General features: G+C 44.5%; 1 protein-coding gene across 1 annotated transcript in view; it reads right to left on the minus strand.

The window, feature by feature from the left end:
* Positions 1-22,500, minus strand: part of tenm1 (teneurin transmembrane protein 1) — a gene marked incomplete at both ends in the record, with an annotated part of 166,392 nt that overhangs the window by 104,398 nt on the left and 39,494 nt on the right. The window contains 2 exon segments of the mRNA XM_079744544.1: positions 4,306-4,544; positions 10,649-10,898. Coding sequence (XP_079600670.1) covers positions 4,306-4,544; positions 10,649-10,898 — 489 coding nt within the window.

A 22,500-nucleotide genomic window follows, 5' to 3' on the forward strand; every position in this document is an offset into this window, starting at 1 on the left:
ATTTAGTAATGGATGATACACCACCGACAACCATTAGTCTTCTGTTATGAATAGCTTACGTTTTGAGCTCCTATTCAGTTTGCCAACAACCAGACCAAACAGACAACTACTGCTGTGTCTCGTTGGTAACCATGATGGATTATTTCTATTTCCCTTAACCCCCCTGACTCCACATTTATGAGGAGTGCCCACAATCCTATGTGATGGTCAATGTGCTTAAAGGTCTGGGGATTTGGCTATGAAGTCCCACAAACTATGACTTTCCTACAAGTTTCTTTAATTCTTAATTTGATTTGCAAGATTAAATGTAAATAAAATGCCTCAAATAGTGATTGTGTTATTATAACAATCTCTGGAACACAGATTTGTGACAAGCTGAGAGAAGAAATTACAATATCTATATTAATGAAACAACACAAACAAAGGGTTGATAATACATCATAGCTACTGCACAGTAGGTTTGAAATAATGTAAAACATGTAAAAACGGTTGATTGGTTTCTGTTACACAAGAGAAACAACCAAGGCTAAATCAAATCACATTGAGCTTAAGGGCTACCTCTGAGATTGATTTGCTATGTATCTAAATCAAAGTCCTACCACCAAGCTCCAACACTGGTGTCGAGAGAAGTACTCGATGTAAGAGCTATTTAAGAGCCATTCAAGTAAAACGAGAGAAACAATTCTGTCGTTGTTCAATTCTAACTTTCATTGTCCTGAACTTCGACTCATTTCCCTTGGCCGTTGCAAGATAAACGACACCGTTGAGCTATGATATTATAGAATGGAAAATAAATCTATATTTACTAAATATATTCTTCCGCAGGGTAGAAATGCATAATCTGGAGATGTCATAATATAAAGGCTGTGTGCGAACATGACGCTGAAGTATGATTTGAGCGTGATAACTTGATTGCAGGGCATTGCTCACTTGGGTGTGAGTCTGCGTCACAATCCTGTTACTGTTGCCATAGAGACGATCCGCATTCATAAACGATTTTCTCTTGTCGCCTTCGATTCAACAACTGACAATAGCTTGCCATTTAACACAGTCAGACTCGCCAAAATGAAAGAAAATTCTTCAATTATGATAATCTGGTGAACGGTGCATCATTAGTAATTTAACGCCAACACAGACCCTGGACTCCTAGGAAGCTTGTAATAATAGAAGAAAAAAAAAGAAAAGGAAAAAAAAAAGAATAATTTATTTTGGCAGTGTCAGCAACAATATCATCAAGATTACTGATACAATCCTTATCTGTCCTCTATCTCTCCTTAAACGTCCTGTCTGTTATCATAATGGCTGCTTCTCATATCTGATGGCTGACGGCTGTGTGGTGCCTAATAACAAGCGAGCTCCAACAGCAGGAGGGAGGAGGGCTACGTATGGGGGGGTTATAAACAAATGAACAAGACCATCCACAACCCACTCTGCCACAGCACAAGGAGGTGATGGAGCTGGAGGGGGGGTAGGAGGAGGAGTGGCTGTAGAAAGGGAAAAGGGCACTGTGTCTTTTAGATCGGCACAACAGGGAGTCGGGGATGCTAACACTTAGCGTGTGCATTATCTATCCAATCAGCCGCCGTCCCATTGTTGAGTTAATTGGAAAGCTTAATCTGTGAACTAATATCATTGCTTCGTTATTGGCCACGTTATCTTCCTTCAAATGAACCAACAAGTTGCGTGAGTAACGAGGTTATCCAGGCTAATTCAACAGCCGTATGTTGTTTGATATAGATTGGGAGGAATATTAAGTGTTGGGGAGTCGGTATATATGCCATGACACAGCGTGACAGGGGAAGTATTTCATTGGTCCATTCATGGGAGACATCTTGAAAATGACTCACAATATATAATTAGTATAAGTGATAATCATAGGGCAAAGACAGACTCTTACTGACGGAAGCTAAACGCTATAAGGACAATACTTTGCCGAACGCACACTGTGGCTATAGCTTCTGAGACTTCTGCGAGTGAACGTAATTAATGGGCGATGAAAGCTTGAGGTGAAAGGAACACACACTTCATGAGCTTGATGATCACAGAGAGATGAGGTTACAAGATGTAGCATGTGGCTCGGGCTTTTGTCCGTGTTCAGACCACATGATTAATTGAAGCGAGCGAAAGATTAAACCACAGAACACGTTGATCGTGGCTCACCCCAAAGATGTAAAGCTCCCCTTACCCGACGACACACATTATGTCCATAACCATCTCTGTCATCCTCTTTGAATGTCTTCTGATTTACGTGAGGCCCTATCTCCTATGCATACAAACCATACCTCTCTGCATGGTTGCCACGGTGACATCAATATGGAGATCAATCATTGCCAAAGTAGGAGCAGAGCATGACACCAATTAAGAGGTGATGTCGTCTCCAAGTCATCATTCACGGTCTTTACTAACACACTAATTACCAGGGCTGGAACATTAATGGAATAGCATAGTTCAGCCTGGGAATTAATCTGCATGGATTTAGGTGAGTGAGTGTGTGTGCGTGTGTGTGTTTGTGTGTGTGTTCGTTTTTGTGTGTGTGTGTGTGTTTGTGTGTCTGTGTGTGTGTGTGTGGTCAGGTGTGGAATGATCATGTTTGATCTGTGTGTGTGTGTGTGTGTTTGATCTGTGCTTGTGTGTGAGATTGTGAGCCTATGTGTTTGTGTGCGTGTATGTTTGATGTGGGCGCATGTGTGTCTATGTGTGTGTCTGTGTATGTGTTTGAAGTGAGACTGTGTGTGCCCATGTGTGTGTGTGTGTGTGTGTGTGAGTGTTTGCTGTGCGGGTGTGTGTGTGTTTGTGTTTGTTGTGTATGCGTGATTAATGTGAACCCCTGAGTGCCTCGGTGTGACCTTGAACACCACCACAGGAGGGTTGCGGTGAAGGGTTGGGGGGCTGAGGGTTGGTAGTTGGGGGGTGGGGTGCACCAGATTGGCAGAGGGGAAGGTGGGGTGTGGCACAGAGGGAGGGAGGGAGGTAGCCAGGTGTGAAGATGCAGACGAAGGTCGAGGAGGAAACAGGAAGGTTTATGTAATCAGAAGGAATCGATGAATACACTCCTTTGCTTCTTGACCCTGCACAAACTCATCCAACGAAGCCAAATCCAGCTGAATTACCCCCAGAATCCACTTTCTAACTCTCAAAGAGATGTGGTAATTCCATAAGGGGAATGGGAAAATATAACACAATTTCCTGTGAAATTGGAGTGCTCAGAAAGGTGTGTGGGTAATATAAAGTCGAAATTTTATAAGGTTACAAAGAGGCCCATTTCCAAAAAGATATTCAATATACAACCTGAACCCCTGAATAGAATACATAAATGGTCCTGTAAGATAGGCACTTATACTGTAATAGTTTTTCACGGACTGCACGCGTAAGTATTTTTTTCTCAAACAGATTAAGAAGTAGCTCTGTTAGGTTAACATGTTTAACAATGCAGCCGTGTGTTTTTAATGAGAAAAAATAGAAATAAAAGATGACAAGAAGACAAAAAACTGAATAAGAAACCAAAGGACAAAGAAGCCGAAGAAGGAACAGTGTGAAATACTTGGATGGAAAAGGATAATTTACATGACAACAGGAAGAGCACAATAGAAGATAAAATATGTAAGAATAAGAGCCATAACATGACAGGGGAAATGGTTGTAAAAAGACAGGAAATAAGAATTCAGGGTGATGATGAATCATCCCTGTCTGTGTGTGTGTGTGTGTGTGTGTGTGTGTGTGTGTGTGTGTGTGTGTGTGTGTGGGGCTGTGTGTCTATGTATGTGTTAAACAATAATACAAAGACTTTTCCAACCTTGCCTTAGAACTAGCAATCAAACAAGTTATTCCTGGTTATTCTATGATTTTTCTAAAGTTTATTCTACAGAAAATCTGTATTGGAATGTATAATTAAATAACAACTGATCCAAGCCTTGTATGGACCAGATGCAAACAACATCTCCATCTCCTCCGAGACTCTAATCAATCCTTCATTAATTGACACTGCCACGCTCTGCGTCCACGACCCTTTAGAGAGCCCTCCAGTCGCCCTCCAGCAATCCACGAAACAAACAACGCACCCTGATAAATAATACATCCATACAGATCAACTTGATTTCCACGTGTGTGTTCGGAGGGGGGGGGGGGGGGGGGAATGATAACAAATGTTACAAGTAAAAACTATCGGCGAATACAGCAGCCGTACATGAAAAAAACGCTAATATCGGCCCGATATATCGGCCTGCCGAAATATCGGTCGCTCACTAGTTGGGAGGGGGGCTTGGAGGCTGGATGGTAGTTGGACTGTTTTGGGAGGGGGGTACTCACCGATGACGTAGGTGAGCAGCAGGGCCAGGGTGAGGGTGAGCAGGGAGGCCGACAGCGCGGTGCACTTCCAGTTGCAGCAGCGGTGGGGCTTGTTGAAGGTGAAGAGCGGCCGGGTGACGCTGCCGCGGGGCAGGGGCCTCGGCGGGGGCGAGTACACGGTGCCGGAGGTCAGTGGGTAGCCCTGCCCCGCCCCCGAGAGCAGGGCCGACGAACCGGAGCCCTGCTTGAACAGGAAGTGCCTGTCGGGGAGGAGAAGGTGGTGAGCACGTGAGTTTGTTTGAGTTTGGGGGTCAAAGGTTAAGGGTCTGTCTGTCTGTCTGTCTGTCTGTCTGTCTGTCCATCGATCAATTCGATTCATCCTATCCATCCACCTTTGTATCTACGCATCTATGTAACTATCTATCAATATATATTATCTATCTCTTTATTGATCTATTAATATATATATATATATATACACTGTATTTATATTCATCCATCTATACATGAATCTATCTATCCCTCTGGTCTGTAATTTATTCAGCAGGCTGGCCGCTCCGAAACACCTGTGTTGACAATTAGCCTAGCACAGCACATACTTCACAGAGTGGTACCCCCCGACTCTCCCCCACCTCTCCCTCCATCCACTATCTCAGGTAACCAATACGCTATTGATCCTGCTTATGCAAATCCATGTTCCGGCTTTGACAGCGTCTGACTGAAATTAATTTAAAAGGGCCCCTACAGGGGAGGCAGCCTTTTTTTCCAAGCAAAAAGGCCCTCTGCTGCTATTTTTCAAGTGCTGCAGCTGTCAGACGGCAGCGCGCCTCAGGACTCCATACATCACAGCGGCAGACAGCTCTCCACCGCCGAACCATTAGATACAGGTCTATTCTACCCTAACCCTAACCTGTCAGAGCTGCCTACACTCAACTGCAGCGGAGCCCGGGCCCCGACTACGGGTACTTTGGAAGACAGCACTTATTTTGGGTACATTCAGAAATAAATCTTTCAGTCGGTGGTGCTGAGAAGCTCACTGCACAAAACATTGTTTTATTTTTTTGTCTTCCAAAGAAGCAGAAAAGCAAGTGAGAAAAAAAACAGGGCCCCTCATAAAAAGGAGCGCAGGTATCAAAAGGTGTTACGTCCTGGAAGTAAAAGGGCGCTGAACGTTATGACAGCACCAAGCGTGTTTTCAGCGCCCCAGATCTAATTATGTTGCACGTTGAGTGCTGGCAGGTCAGCAAAACAGACATGTAAACAACACAACCGCATCCTGCATTAATGCATTTACGCAAAACAAACAGCCCGCTGCCACCGCAGACGGGCTGAAGCCTGCTCGGGCGTCACAGGGGAAGGAGAGCTCTGCTTGGCTCGCCAGCACGTCATTATGAGCGTAATCTAACCCATATCATGCAGTAAACACAAAGGACTGACTCACTGGGCCAGGCAGTCCTTTGAACACAACAGAAACCCCATATCGCTGCAGATGTGTCCAATGTGATGAGGAGATTAACAACACAAAAAAGTTGGAACAGCAGTTAGCGAACAAGTACAGAACCATTTTGTTTGTTCTCGTGGAGAAACAAGGAGCACGGCGACCAGAAAATATGTGTAATACACAGATCAGGCGTCTTTATGGAATGTGACACATTATCTCAGAAACGGACACAGACCCACATGAACAAAAACGATAGACACACACATTCAACCAACACACACACACACACACACACACACACACACACACACACACACACACACACACACACACACACACACACACACAACACGCATCAGATCAAATGTCAAGTAGAGATGTAAAAACCATTGTGTTCTGAGGGGTCGACCTTGGCTTACTGAAGCTGTGTTTATTCCCTGCACTTTTTCAACACCAAAGGACTTCCTGAAGACTGGGCTGCGCTGAAAGTGACAGTGACAGGCTCAATCGCCCCCGGTTACCGTGTCTGTGTCCCATCTGTCTGTCTGTCTGCTGGTGTTGATACTGTACACAGGTGGAGCTCAAGGCCCCTTAAAAGCAGGTTGGTGTGGGTGGTGCATTGGGGGCGGGGGGGGGGGGGGGGGGGGGTTGTTTGTTTGATGAGCAGGTGAGGTTCCTACCAGCACGGACGCCGAGGACGTGCAAGGTCATCGGTTCTCCCCGCGGGGCCCCCAGGGGCCCTAACAAGGATACTGAGTTTACCGGGGCCGACAAGAGACTGACAACGGTAGAAAACATGCCTGGATACTCTTTCCCTCCGGGCAGCGCATAGTGGTCCTGTCCCAGACGCCGTCTACACCTCCTTTACAACGTTAGTTCTAAGGCGTTCATTGTCACTGGCTCGCCGCAGTCTTTAATATTTCATAATATTATTTTTCTTGTTTTTTCTGCATTTGTGCTATTTCCATCTGATCTCATTCTCTCAGTCACTGTCTTCTATCTGTCTCTCTCTTTCTCTCGCTCCCTCTCTCTTTCTGTCTTTCTCACTGTTATACACACGGACCCACACAAACTCTCTCTCTCTCATACACACACACGTATTTCCTCTCCCTGTGTCGCCTTTCTGCCTCTCTCTCGGGTTCTCTACCTGTGTCTCTTTCTGTACCTCTCTACCTCTCTCTCTACTGCTTTCTACCTTTCTCTACAGCTCTCTACCTCTCTCTCTACTGCTCTCTACATTTCTCTACCTCTCTTTACCTCTCTCTACCTCTCTCTCTACTAATCTCTACCTTTCTCTACCTCTCTCTACCTCTCTCTACCTTTCTCTACCTCTCTCTACCTCTCTCTACCTCTCTCTCTACCAATCTCTACCTCTCTCTACCTTTCTCTACCTCTCTCTCTACTAATTTCTACCTTTCTCTACCTCTCTCTACCTCTCTCTACCTCTTTCTACCTCTCTCTACTAATCTCTACCTTTCTCTACCTCTCTCTACCTCCCTCTAGCTCTCCCTCACATTCTATTCCTGAGGCCCAGGGGTACATCTGAAAATGAAAAGCTGGAAGACAACGATCCCTCACTGTCTATCTCTCCTGCTGAACTTCGACCCAACCAGAGGCAGATGTGCTGGTGGCTGTGAGGCAGACAGGGGAGCCACTAGAGAACAAGGGAGGGGGGGACGGGACACACACACCTAAAGGGTCAATGACAAGTCAACGTAAAGCAGCCAGAGAGAAATGCAGAACACACACAGGACCGCTGTGCATGAACTGTGGTTGACCGCCAAAGGAGACACAAATACACGCACAAACACACAAACACAAACACACACACACACACACACACACACAAACACAAACACACAAACACACACAAACACACACACACACACAAAAGCACATCAAATGCTGTGCAGGTATTCAGGGTGGCTCAACAGCAAGACAAAATACACCAAGACACAATACAGCGAAATACACAACTATACACAAACGACAACATGTAAGCAGAAAATAAAGACCTTAGAGCATAAAGAGCACACACGCACACACGCTCGCACACACATTCACACACACACAGGCACACGCACAAACACACAGATACACAATATACCGTAAGAACAGAAAAATGTCAGCATTTCTTTGCATTTTTGAAGCAAATGCAAAACGCGGCCGTGAGTTTTGGGGCGTTGTGCTGAAAGTGAATCAGAATAACAGATCAGCACTTAATTGGGGAAGCTCTATTGATCCACTGGTCCTCTGTTTCCTGGATGTAACATCTACTAAAAAGGCTGCTCTGTTCCTGCTGTCTCCTTCCCTTTGATCTTCCCCGACAATATCCCGGGGCAACGCCCAGAAAGCTCTAAATTCATATCAGAAGGCAGATTTCCCCCGAGACAGGAAGAAAATGAGAGTTGCTTCACTGCAGGAGGTTAGAGTCTGTGGCCCAAGGACTGTCTGTAGTGTGTGTGTGTGTGTGTGTGTGTGTGTGCGTGCGTGCGTGCGTGCGTGCGTGCGTGCGTGTGTGTGTGTGTGTGAGTGACTGTGTGTGTTTGTGTGAGTGTGTTTGTGTTTATGTGTTCTATTATCTCTCTAATTATCTCATTCTATGATTGTGTTTTGTGTGTATTCATATATGTGTGTGATTAAGTGTGTGTGGTGTGTGTGTGTGTGTCTGTGAATTGTTTGTTCATCTGTATGCGAGTGTCTCTAGAACTATGTGATATAACTTCTTGAATGTTTGTGTCTGCTTAGTATATGCACATGTGGATGCTCATGTCTGTTGTGTTTTTGTGTGTGTGCGTGTGGGTTGGTGTTTGTATCTACCTCTACGTTTAGTATATGTGCGTTTGTGTGTGTGTGTGTGTGTGTGTTTGTATCTACCTCTACGTTTAGTATATAATATGTGTTTGTGTGTGTGTGTGTGTGTGTGTGTGTATGTATATCTGTGTGTGTGTGTGCGTGTGTTTGTGTGTGTGTGTGTTTGTGTGTGTGTGTGTGTGTGTGTGTGTGTGTGTGTGTGTGTGTGTGTGTGTGAGAGTGAGTGACTGTGTGTGTTTGTGTGTGCGTGTCTGTGTGTTCATGTGTTTGTGTGTACATATATGTATATATGTGTGTGTATGTATATCTGTGTGTATGTGTGTGTGTGTGTGTGTGTGTGTGTGTGTGTGTGTGTGTGTGTGTGTGTTATGTGTACGTGTACGTGTACATCTGTGTATCATACATTTCAGTGCACTGCTGGCCTTCCTGGCGAAGCGTGCATCACGGTTGCCTCATCAACCTTCTGGAACAGATAAGTGTGAGGAGCTGAACTCCATTCACGACTCTCCCCAACATTTGTTATCCACTTTAGCTCACCCAGTGAGAGACCCCGGTCAAATATATTGAACATCTATATCTGCAGCCCACCACTTACAAGCCACTGACCTCTCCAGAAACACAGCCGATACGCGGGCGAAGGGGAAATCTATGGACACTTCAAACAATCGTAATCTCCACTGACATAACATCAATACGCTTCAGTATGGATATATCAAATGAGCGACAATGAAACATGATGCAGACTTGACGCGCTACAACCCAGAGAGGGGGAGGCAAAGTCAAATGCATATGCACCGGCACGCAAGGCCGCCATTGCATGGAGGCCTTGCGTCTCTCTCTCTCTCTCTCTCCATAGGGAGAGAGAGAGAGAGAGAGAGAGAGAGAGAGAGAGAGAGAGAGAGAGAGAGAGAGAGAGAGAGAACGATAGAAATAGACATAGATAGATAGATAGATAGATAGATAGATAGATAGATAGATAGATAGATAGATAGATAGATAGATAGATAGATAAATCAATATCTATCTGATCTTCCCTAAGATAAAAAACAATACTAGCAAATCATATTACGGCAAAAGTACTCTTGAAACATAGTCACATACATACAAAGACTTCTGACTAGTCTTTAGCGTTGATTTTTGCATCTCGCGGATGATTAATTTAAACTGTCATTGACTGTAATTCTATTCTTCCTCTCCCTTAAATGAGTGAAGATCTAATTATGGCCTGATTCATATCTTATTAAAAACCTTTTCTACTGGCTTGGCAGGCCGCCCATCTCACCCCTTGCTCATTTTAAACGCTGCTTCTACGACCCTTACAAATTCTCATTAACGGCAGCAGGCAAGTTCTGGTAAGGACAGCCTGCTAACCCTCTGAAGAAAAGAAAAAGGAAGGAAAAACATTAAATTAATCTTCCAATCAAATGTTATTACGGTAAGGTGCCAACTGTATCCTGGCGGCACAAAACATCTGTGCCATCAACTTTCTTGCTCTGCAAACTTTTTTATCGCAGCAATTTCAAAATGTGGTACCTGAAAAGGGGAATTTGGACATCATTCTTTTCATCCATACATGATTAGGCAACAAGATTGGGTTAATATCATTATTTTTACTCTTTTTTTTTTCTTTAGACTTGTGTTTAAAGTGCAAAAGACCAGATGAAATGTCATAAAAGATTAGATAAAAAGAAGCCTCTAACTAGTGGAGCCATTAAGACTCACATCTGAATCCTCTAAAGATAGCCTTCAGTTTTATTCCTCTTTCCTTCCTCCTGCAACACATTCCCATGCTAACAAGTCGTCCAATCAAACATTAACTGCTTATATCACAATGTCTACATCTACTCCTTTCACAGCTTCTTTTAAAATAGACTTCCCTATTACGTACAACAAATCCCGTACAGCCTGATTTACAAGACACATCCCATATTCTCATCTGGAAAAGTCCACGAAAAACCTCCTCTTGACAAAATCAAGGATGCATCCTGCAAAAAAAGAAACATTCCTGCGACACAACCACAACCTATTTGTTGCACCAGCGCCGGATTTAGCCTTTTGAAGGATGATCGTGTTTCCCCCCACCGCCACCGCCACCGCCACCCCTCTCACCTGGTCTCCAGGGGGATGTTGCTGTTGAGCACCCAGCTGTTGTGGAGCTGTGCTGGGTCCGCGTTGGTGCCGCTCTCAGGGCCCGGCTGGCTGCCCTGGTGGCTGCTCGGGCAGCGCGTGGGCATGGTCTTCCTCTGCAGGCTGACCTGGGCGTAGGGCGCCGGGCGCGCGCAGGTGCAGGCGTGCGGCGGCGGAGGCGGCGGTGGCAGCGGGCGGAAGGTGAACTGACCGCCGGGGCTGCTGGGTAAGTCTGCATAGGGTGGGAAACAAGAAGAAGAAGAAGAAGAAGAGGATAAGTATAAGTAGGCGATGGAGGAAGAGAAGGCGGGAGAGGAGAAAGGATGACTAAGACGAGGATAAGGATGATGAGGAATGGGTGGAAGATGAGGGGAACAGGATGAGGTTCTGAGGAAGATAGGAACAGAAAGTACAGAAAGCAATGTGGGTTATAAGGGAGAAGGGGGGCTAGAATGACAAATAGCGTTGCTAATGTTTCCTCTGTCTCTAACAGCTCGAGCCTCATTCCCCACTCTGTCCCAGGGTAGCCACTCTCATCTGACCACTAACTGCCCTACCTCCTGGGGGTTTTCCTCCCCTACCACCATGTCATTACTTAGCTGCTCGGGGAATACTGCCCACCACACAACTGGGGACTGGGGACTGGCTGGGCCTCATAAACTCTCACTCTGTCCCATCCTTCCTCTCTTTGCCAGCCTAGGAGTGGCTGGCTCCCACGATCTGATCTGTCGGCGGATGGCCTGGGCATTATCTAGGAGCCGCAGGGTGTGGAGTCTGAAGAGGTACAGTAAAGGCTACCCCTGCTTGTGTCCATCTCTTGTTCTCCTCTGCGTGTGCTCGTGGCGGTCGAGAGCAGTGTTTTCACAAGCTTTTTGCTATTATGTTCCCCCACAGCCCCATCAGTACAGCTCTGGTTTGCCTTCATGAACACCAAACCCAAAATATTTTTCTTGGAGCTCATATTATTAATATTGTAGTCACCAATGTGTTGAGGAAGCTGAGATGCAGTTTTGACTTTATTGTATAATTTTATTTATTTAACATTCAAATGCAAGTTTACCACAACACAAGGTTTAGTGTAGGGGGATATGCTTCCGAGAGCCCTAATGCAGGGCTGTAACCTTCTCTCAGTAATGGGGTTAAAAGTAATAATAATCATGTGCATTTTTATAACCACATCAAACAGTAACAAAGGCTGCTGTAGGCAAAATGTGAGGGCTGGTAAAAAAGCAGAAGCAATGTTTTCAAAATAAACACCCCAAAAATTACTCCCCCCACCTTAGATTTCCCTGCCATTGAGAAGGATCACATTCAAATGACAAGCTAGATGGATTTCCCGAACCAATCAAAGAAGAGATACCCTGATCAGTAAGAGATGAGGCGGGAGGGGTCTAATACATCACATTAAAGTAGAAACAGATATTCGTATATTTCAAACACTAATACCTGACGGATGAAGTGAATAAATGAACGAAAAGTTGCATTAATTAAAAACGATAAATACAAATTTTAATCTTTTAATTGTCAAACCTGTTTGTGCCTTTTAATATGGCTTCACAAGCAAGGCAGAGGAAAGCAACAAAGATCTCCATCAGGGATGGCTGATGACAGCACAGGCGTGCCTCGGCTTGACGTTTCCATTTTTATCAAATAACACTGAGATAATAGCTCTTGGATCATATATGCAGGCGATAGATCATGCCTGCATCACATTTAAATGGACAAAGAAAATAAAAAAGAATAACAACATCAGGTATGAGGCACACACGCACACACGCTGGAGCGAAGCATTCTCTCTTCGGTAACCAACTCGGTTGGACTAGTGCATATTCTCTGTTGGGCTGAATGGAATGGTGGCACATTCGTCAAAGAAGCTCAAACCGCTCATTTACGTGTATTCAACATATGAAATCAGTCAAACGCCTCTACAGTCTCGTTTTTTCATGGGTAAGGGTTTTCATGTTCGGATGTGAGTACTGGCCGTAATCAGACAGAACGGAGTTCTCCGTCTCCACGGAGACTGATTTCATAGATGTAACAGTTATATATAGGGCTTCTACGTCTGAATGCAACTCTGCCATTTTGTGATGCCTTGACAGAGTTGTAGTTATGTAAAATACTAAATAAACGTAAACATACCGTACCCTTGGCTAATCAAAACTTTGCTTTGCCATGTCTCACATGGGAAACACTGTAACAGTTTTAAACACAACAAGGTCTCCTCATAACGACAAATGATTTCCGAACCCTAAACAATGACCCAAAGCACATTCACTACTAATAACTAACCCTAACCCTATGTTGCTAAGCTTCAGTATATGGAGGCATTAATTGCGATGAGAAGATATGTTGTACAAGCCCTTTTATATGAACTGCCACAGGTTTATTTTATCAGCCCATACTATAGTATATTAGGCAAAAAGATGCATAGATGTTATGTCAAATTGAACGCATCATTCAATGCGTTGTGGAAAGCTTATTTGTTTGTAGCAGCGGTCAGTCATTTAGCAGAGGCGCTGCGCCCATAGAAAGCTCTGGGAAACCCTGAACATATAGAATATATTATGTGTAGCAAATTCAAATCATATTTGACTTCGTCATTTGTTTTGTTGGGAAGGAAAAATAAAAGATAAATCTTTACATGTAAAAGCATCCGTGACCTGGAATCTTCCCATGTGGGGTACCCCCTAGGGTAACAAGTACCCGCGTCCGGGAGTCTCTGGGCTGGAGGGTGTTGGGTCCATTACCCCCTAGTACCCTTCATCCCCTTTGTAAAAGAGAAGGAGAAGGGGGGGAGACTAGCCTGGGATCCAGGCAAATCTCGCTAGCTCATGTTTCATTTGCTCTGCAGAAAAGGTCTGGATTCCCTCCCATACAAAAAGATTTCTGCCCAGTACGGGATATGAGAACGACCAATCACAACCGTTTATCTAATATGAGGCGGGATAAATATGATGACGGAGCAGAGGAGCGCCATAGGGGCCTTTTCAACATCGGCTGATGCAGAACGGTTTGTTGATTCCGCTTTCGAGACACTATCGAACCAAATGTACTCTATGTTTTCACTAAAAGATGAACAAATTACTTTACTTGAAGCTTTTGGGGAGAAATGGACTGCATTTTATAAATCGCTTTCATCCAAAGCGCTTTACAATATTGCGTGACATTCACGCACACATTCACAAACCGACGGCGGAGACAACCATGCAAGGCAACAGCCAGCTCGTCGGGAGCAGTTAGGGTTAGGTGCCTTGCTCATGGACACCTCGACACTCGACACTAGGAGGAGCCAGGGATTGAACTAGAAACCGTGCTGTTAAAAGCCAACCTGCTCTACATCCTGAGCTACTGCCACCCGAGAAGAAAGAGAACTCTGCCGCTTATCCATTGCTCAGTGCTGCGTCATCCGTTTGGCTGCTATGATTGGTTGTAGGCCTGTCTAATTGCGTCCAGAGGCATTTTGGTCTGCACCTGTTGGTGCCGCCCCTTTGAAATCAAAAATGAACGGACAGGTTCCGGACTAATTGCAGTTTGCAATTCATCTGGCTTTGCCAGGCTAGGGGGAGAAGGAGGCGGATCTGAGAGACTTTCCCAGATCTGTTGAAACCTGAACACATCATAAATATTGCAGGTAAAAGTGCCCTGCTGGTTGACACGGTAGTGTTAGCATGCTGATTGAGGGACATAAATCCCAGGTGGGCCCTAGCCCACTAGCTCTTCCAGGCTACCTGCCTTCATGCTAACCCTGACTCTCCATAAATAGGCTCTTGGCCGGGTGATGCAGGGAGCCCTCTTTAAGAGGCTAACAGCTCTGGCTTAATTCGTCCCCTTCAGCGCAAGCTAGCCATGTGATGTTTATTATGAGTACTGTAGCGTAACGGAATGAGCTAGCCGGGCTGTAATTCCCTCACATTGCTAACCTTAGGGTCCAGTTAAAGCTCTCACTCGATATATCATCTATCTTTTATCCTTCTCTCTTTCTCTCTCTCTCTCTCTCTCTCTCTCTCTCTCCCTCTCTCTCTCTCTCTCTCTCTCTCTCTCTCTTTGCCTTATCCTCTCTCTTGTTTTGTCTATCACTTTGTTTTCTCCTCTCGTTCTCGCTCGGTGACTTTCTCTCTCTCTCTCTGTTTTTCTCTCACTTAATTCCCTATTCTGCTTTGAGCTTCTTAGGATAAAAAAAAACACACGAAAAAAATCAAACACATATAAATCCCATGAGTATTCATCTGTGCAAGTGCATTTGTGTTAAATTGTAGTCGAGGTAGAGTATACATTAGAGGAAAAAAGTTGTTATTCGGCTAGCTGTTCCACACATGTTAATGACTGCATTTCTGGCGTGTGTGTCTGTGTTTCTATGTTTCTGTGTGTGTGTGTGAGGGGTGTAGACTCCACGTTCATGTGTGTGCATGCACGTGTGTCACACTCCACCGAAGCCAGAGCGGCGCTATTAACAGGAAAACCCGACATGTCAAAGCTGTTTTACATGTTCAGCAAGACATATGGTTGGCCCCGCACTTCCAAGCAAATGGGAGGGGACAGAACTCCCCAAAACGGAGTCCCTGAGCAACAAAAGAGTCAGTTTTTTTATTGACAGTTAATGCAACATTAGCCTTGAAGTCCTCCGCCAGGAAGAGATGGAGCACCAGAGGATTCCCTAGGACGGACGGGATAGATCTGCAAGACGGAACGCTGTCAGAAGGCGAGGAATAATTCAGCGTCCGTGAGCACCGTCCACCTGGGAGACGGCCGACTAGGCGTTCCTCATCAAGCGTAGCCATCATAGGCACCTGCTTCGCGCTTTTATTGTGATGCTTTGCCAAATTAGAATGAATGGGAGGTGGGGGACATACTAAGGAGTTGATGTGTGTATATACAGGCACGATTATTTCTTAGATGCCCTAGACTAAACATAGCTGTCGACATGCCAAATGAGAGAGGAGGTGTGGTTTTACGACTTTTAGTTTTCATCTTTGGGAGATGGTGTGTTATTATTTGCGAATATTAGGGGAACAGAAAAGTATTTTCTATGTATAGTCTATTCCGATACTGAGGATTTAAGTAATGCCATCTGTTCACCAGAAATCGTTTCTTGCGCACGTGGGAGTGTATTTGTGTGAGTACATTTGCATGTGATTGAATGTGTGTGTGTGTGTGTGTGTGTGTGTGTGTGTGTGTGTGTGTGTGTGTGTGTGTGTGTGTGTGTGTGTGTGTGTGTGTGTGTGTGTGTGTGTGTGTGTGTGTGTGCATGGCTATTTGTGTTTGTTGATGAGGCTGTGTTTTCCATTAGCATTTCAATCAATCTGGTGGAAGTATGATTTGAGCAATGCATGGCGGCTCTGTAAATTTCCTTTGTAGTTCGTTTTTCCTCCTCCAAAGACAACTTACCGGTTACTGATCTTCTAATGATGGCTAAATTGCCAGCGTTTCTTATCAAATCCCTTCATCACATAGCAATAAAGTAGAACATTTGATTATCTGTAAACATGCACAGATCGTAATTAGCTCTTAATAGTTTATGCACTATCATTGTTCATGTCACATTTTGTTATGCCAGAAAAACATGGCATAATGTTGTCAAACTGGTTCCCCGAGGTGGTTCTCACGTCTCTGAGCTGTTTTGGATAACAGTATGCTATGTTCTAAATTTACTCCCCCAAAAAATTTAGAAGTAAAGCGCTCCAAGCACAAACTGTTCTTCACAACAATAAAAAAACAAAAAGATTGAAAGCCATGTTTAGAAAAAAAACAAAAACTAAAAAGGGATGAATCATTTGGGTCAAATCGTATAGCAGGTACTGCACATAAGAACGAGCGTAAACAAAAGGCTGCTATTAGGGAAATATCCTTATAATACTTACTGAATGTTACATGGATTAAGTGACTAGTGAGTGACTGGGCCCACCGACTTGTTACCAATTGATTTGTATACAGGGAGGGCGGTGAGGGGGGGGGGGAGAGGGGGGGGATGTATGCCGCGCTTGGTTTCCGCTCAAACAGGATTACCCCCGGGACAGCATATGGTATTGTATTCGAACGTGTCAAAACACAACCTGCTGGATATCACAATAACAAACGACCGCCGGGAGACAGAGATGCCGGGCTCACAGGAACTTTCCCTGCATTTGAAAACAATAAACAGCGGCATTCAAATGTGTGTTTGTCAGATGACTTGGAGGTGCAGTTTTGTCGGGAAAACAAAAGGATGAGGGTGACCGAAAAAGGATTATAGCGTGTCTTTCTGTTCTTACCCCGAGCGCCCTGGTTGACTGAGTGGCGTACAGGCGAGTGTGTTTTAGGGGGGAGAGTGCGTTAATGCGCGGAGTGAGGCTATTAGTCAGGAGTGTTAAAAGTGCTATTTTCACTCATCGGTTTCATTATTGGGTCACGTCGCTTTGAGCCGATCCAGAAACATCCCTGCCTCTCCGCTCGCTTTGGGTATTAGTTTTCATTTTGATTTGCAACGTTATTGGAAGCAGGGTTTTTTCGGGAGCAACACTCTGTTCTCTCACGGCTGTTTTTTTTATCTTTATCGACACCGCAGATAATTACAGATCATCGACAGGATCATAGCGGGAAGGTTAATGTGGACGGAGAATGAAAATAATACATTTGCCTTAACTGACCATTTAAAATGAACAACAGCAACTCAGCTGGTCTTAACCTGACCCGATATGGTAATGAATGTGTTTAATGGTACGACAAAGAGGCGATGTGAAGCCAGTGGAAAAGGAGCAGAGGACGGTAATGGAGGCCCAGTGGGAGGCTGTGTCCTCTTAGTTAAGAGACACGCTGAAGCCTTCGCTGACAGATGGTGATGTGGTATGAGGGCGGAGGCGGCTGGCAAAGAGTCCTTGCTGATAAAAGCGCTACAAAATATGTATGCATAAGACCAGATAGAAGAGGCCAGACAGGCAGACGTACAAACACACACGTGTGTGCAAACACATAAGCGCATGCTCAATCACACACACACACACACATACATACTTCACGTATGCATAGGAAAAAACACACGTCCTTAGATGCACAACACTGACACTGATACCTAAACACACACGCACACACAAACACACGCCACACATAAACATACACACACACACACACAAACACACAGATAAGAATGACACACCCGGAAATCTCAACATACTTTGATAAGAAATAACTTCAATGCAATTAATAATCATATATTTCCTCTCTATCTGTCTTTCGCTGCCTTTATCTTTAAAAACACATTCACAGAGACACACCGCTACACACTGCTTTCCACACATGTCTCTTCTGAGACTGAACAGAGTGAAGGAGTTTTAGGTGTTTAACAGTGGATGTAACCTAAATAGGACTGGTGGTGAATATAGGGCGCGAGGCCCCCGCCATATCTGTGCTGGCTAGCAGGGAGTCCTCAAACATCCGATCAACTCTGTCGGGAGCTGACAGGGAGAGAGAGAGAGAGAGAGCGACCAGGGCAGAGGCAGGCGTGTCATTACAGCTTGGGTGACAGTTATGGCGTGGTGTGTGGAACATCCATGCCTTAAGGTTCCTCTGGGGATCAGCACCTCCGGAGAAAAAAAATAAACGAGGGACTATAATGTATTGTTATGTATTTAGTTTGATACATTTTTTTAGGAGGGGGGGAGTTGCTTACGATATTTAGCCGAGGTGTCCACAGCATTTGGTCTTATGTAAGGGAGACATGAGGGAAGAATTTCTGCAGGAGGTGGAATGAGGATCAGGAGGGATTACTAGGGGGAGAGTAACAGGTGACGGGTATTGAGGCTGGAAATTAAAAATGCATTGCTGGAGGTGAGCTGCAGCTAAAATAGCAAGAGAAGCAGAAAGTATGTAGTGCCGCACTGACAATTTTGTCATTTAAAGCACAGGGCATAATAACGCTGGGAAGAGTCAAGAGTATTAAGGGGGAATTTAGAGGGATATAGACAGCTACAGACACACAAGCACACACACACACACATACACACATACTGCAGGGTTATACCTGCACACATACAGTATGCACTCTCTCTCACACACACACACACACACACACACACACACACACACACACACACACACATCCAACAACAACACACACACACACACAAACACACACACACACACACACATCTAACAACAACAACACACACACATACACACATACACACACACACACACACAAACACACACATACACACACAGCTCCACAGGAGTAAATCTACAAGCAAACACACCCACATACACACACCCACATTCACACAGCTACACAGGAGTAAATCTATGAGCAAACACACACATACACACACACACACACACACACACACACACACACACACACACACACACACACACACAGCTCCACAGGAGTAAATCTATGAGCAAACACACAAAAAAACACACACACAAACCAGCGCACATAAAAAAGTCGTAATCACCACCTCAATAATGCTATCTATACACATATCTAGACAGTTATGGTAGCATTTCACTGCCAAACATCGCGAGCAGCAATGACTCTGTGAGTGCACAACGACTTTGTGAGCGCACAACTAACACATTCGTGCACAAATTATTATTGGGAGCCCTTTTACCTCACTCACGCGCAGTATCTGTCCGCTCGCGAAAGCCATAATATAGCAATAATATATCGCACACAGTGAAGCAGCACACAACGGAAGCCCCCAAATGCTATCTTTGGTCCCGTGCGCTAAAAGTGTTTCCCTGCTCGCTCGGATATATCTTCTACTCTTGAGGTCGGTTTTATTTTTTGTGCACTCAGTGGGCATCGCCAGCCGGGGCCATTGTATCCCTGCTTGTAATTGGTTGCATGTTGCAGGACAAGTCCAAACACCGCTTGAAGTGCTTGGATTTATCGGGGGTACATCCAGTGAACTCAAGGAGTCTGCTCAAGAGCTGACTTCTCAGAACCTCATAGGGAGCATAATAAAGCACAGTGTCACACCTCAGACCGTTTGCAGTGGTTAAGAAACATATGAACGTGCTTGCCATGAAGAACAGCAGGATCATCAGGAACAGTGAACCATAGCCTAAGCCTTGACGATTAACAGTATTTCAGTATGCGGTATATCAACAGTCCAGGAAATATAGATGTTAGAAAATGCTGATAAGGGAAGAAATACTGAGTCACTAGTGCAATGTAAGAGTTTTGTAAGAGTTTGTATTGAATAAAAGGAAACTTCACAAAATAACCTAAGCGTAACCTCGCTTCAGCTAGTGTATCAAAGTAATTTAGCATACTGATGCCTGCTGCTTAACTGTATGTGTGATATTAATAAGTGCAGGCTATAATATTGCTCAAATAGTGGAGATTTCTGGCCAGTGATACACCGCAGTGTTCTCTGAGTAGGCAAGCATGTACAAAACAGTTACGATGCATAATGGATCGCCTGTGCGGACGATTCCGCCTCATTCTTCGCTTGGAGATGAAGTAAGTGTATGTGCATGCACGCACGCAATGCAACTGCATGCCCGGCTGCACTTATCCCACTCATTAAAATGTTCTCCTTCTGCGAGCCATATGTTCGCTCCTACCTTTACATTTGTATTTATAATTGGGACGAGAGAAATGTAGCAGGCTAGCAGGGAGGACAGCAGACGAAAGGAAAACAAGGCGAGAAAGTTAGAGAATGTTGGTGGGCTTCGGACAAGAAAGGAGAGAGCTGGTATGTGTGTGTGGTGTCTACTGTAATGAGACTATTTTCAGCTCAGAGTGCCCCCCGAAGAAACAATACCTTACAACGTTATTAAAGTCCAATATTTAACTTTGCGTCTCCCTGCATCGTTGTTTTTTGGGACTGGTATTATGTTTCTTGGCTCTCTCTCTCTCTCTCTACCAGGAATCGCTCAATCTCTTGATCTATATCCTCTCTTTTTCTCTCTCTCCATCAGTCTTAATCCATCTCTCTCTCTCTCTCTCTCTCTTTCTCTCTCTCTCTACCTATCACTCGTCTCCCCCCCTGCTCTTCATTAGTGCGGCTGTCTGCCTAGTAGAGTGGTAATTTAGCTTATTACACGGATGCCATAAAAAATCGATAAAACCTCCGACCTCAACTATATCAAACCCCATCTGTGTAGCAGAAGAAAGATGATCATTCTTCTTCTTCGAGAGAGAAGGAACGTTTAAAAACTATTGTTGGATCAAGTACAGCCAAAACCACACTGAAGAACCCACTCTAAAAATAAAATGCTTGATAATTTCCCCCAGGATAGCTATTTCGTCCATCCTGCATCTTAATTGACTTGCAATAAATTGCTAAAAGTTTATTCCACTGTTGAGCGGTGAAATAAATAATTAACCCTGCGAAAAGGTCAGGCACTGAAATTAGAGCTGGCTGTCTTCTTGTTTCTCTCCCCGCCTAACAAGATAGGACCGCGGCCTGGCGAGCTGACATTCCCGCGGATGATTTCTTCTTGGTCCCGATGCATTTCCACATAAAAATAACAGATGATGAACATCATCTCTTTAGGAGGAGAGGAAGAAGCAGCCTTCATTGGGTTTGCAGATTTACAGTCCAGAGATTCTGATAGCGGAGCGGGGCCGCGATAGCGATGGCGTGGCGGATTACACAGCTGACGACCGTGATGTTATCGGGTTTAATATCCGTCGTCCGGTTGATGCTAATGAGGACGTGTGATATTAATGAGGGTGTTCTTAATGAAGAGAAGGAGGGAGACTGAAGGCGCTCTCGATGACGGTGGGGGAGATTGTTAATTGCTGGTGTTGGGTGGCAAGAAGGGTTTGCCTGATGACTGGGACGTTGCAGGTTTGATTCTTAAGTTCCGCCGAGCGCGGAGTGAAAGGAAGAGACCTAGCCCGTGGCTTAATCCAACAAAATGGCTGCCGACTCTGATTTCAGTTTGTAAGCAGTAACGGTTAACAAATGGATGATGATGACATTGATTTAGAGAGATAATGACGATTTTATGAATGTGGGATTGTCAAGGGAATAGTGGCTGTGATGACAGATGAAAATGATTACTTGAATAATGGTACGACATGGATTGTGGTCATTGTAGTTCTAGCAAACAAATATTCGAGGACAGTGGTTTATCCGGTGGTGTGATAAATAATTACATTGACAATAACAGCCTCCAAAACAAAAGGAGCTATTGATCGCCAATGACGCAAAGAGAAACCGTGGGACTCTACTTAGCAAAATGCCATAATCATGTTGTCCCATTAAAGCTAAAATATACAGATACAAAAGCTTTTTCCTTGAACACAGAACACTGTCGATTTTCCCACAGAGCTTGATAATTAACACACATTTATAGTGCAACTGTCCACGCTGCGCCCCTTAGTGCCTCATTTAGGTATATTATTAGAAGTGAGTGTATGTGTGAGGGTTGGTGTGTTATTCTAGTGTGTTTGCGTTCATACTAGGGAGGAAAAATCGACCCAAAAATTATTATCGAATACACAGTCCACAACTCAGGGAGTAGCCTACTCAAGTACTTGTTTTGTGTATATATACAAACACAATATTTTAGAGATAGGTGCACATATCGAAAGTCGGTTTTAATCTGTATTTTAAACTATCTATATGTGTTACCCAAAAAACAGAGCTCAGTTCTTTCACCAGATATGTAATGCTGTGAGGCTAGATTTGCTAGCTATACAGATTCTGAAAGGTGACATATCCAGTTAATTAAATATTTGGCTAGACAATTTTTTAGGGCAGAGCAGCGAACTTTGTATTTGACCAATTGTGTAGAAATAATAAACAAACAATGGTTCTTTAGCGTCTCCTTGGCAGGTATGCACCACTAGACACACTGGGACTCCAGTGAGGTGTACCGTCCGTGATAGCGTCTTTAGTTCA

This window comes from Pollachius pollachius (assembly GCF_949987615.1).
Source record: "Pollachius pollachius genome assembly, chromosome: 10".
Taxonomy (NCBI): Eukaryota; Metazoa; Chordata; class Actinopteri; order Gadiformes; family Gadidae; genus Pollachius; species Pollachius pollachius.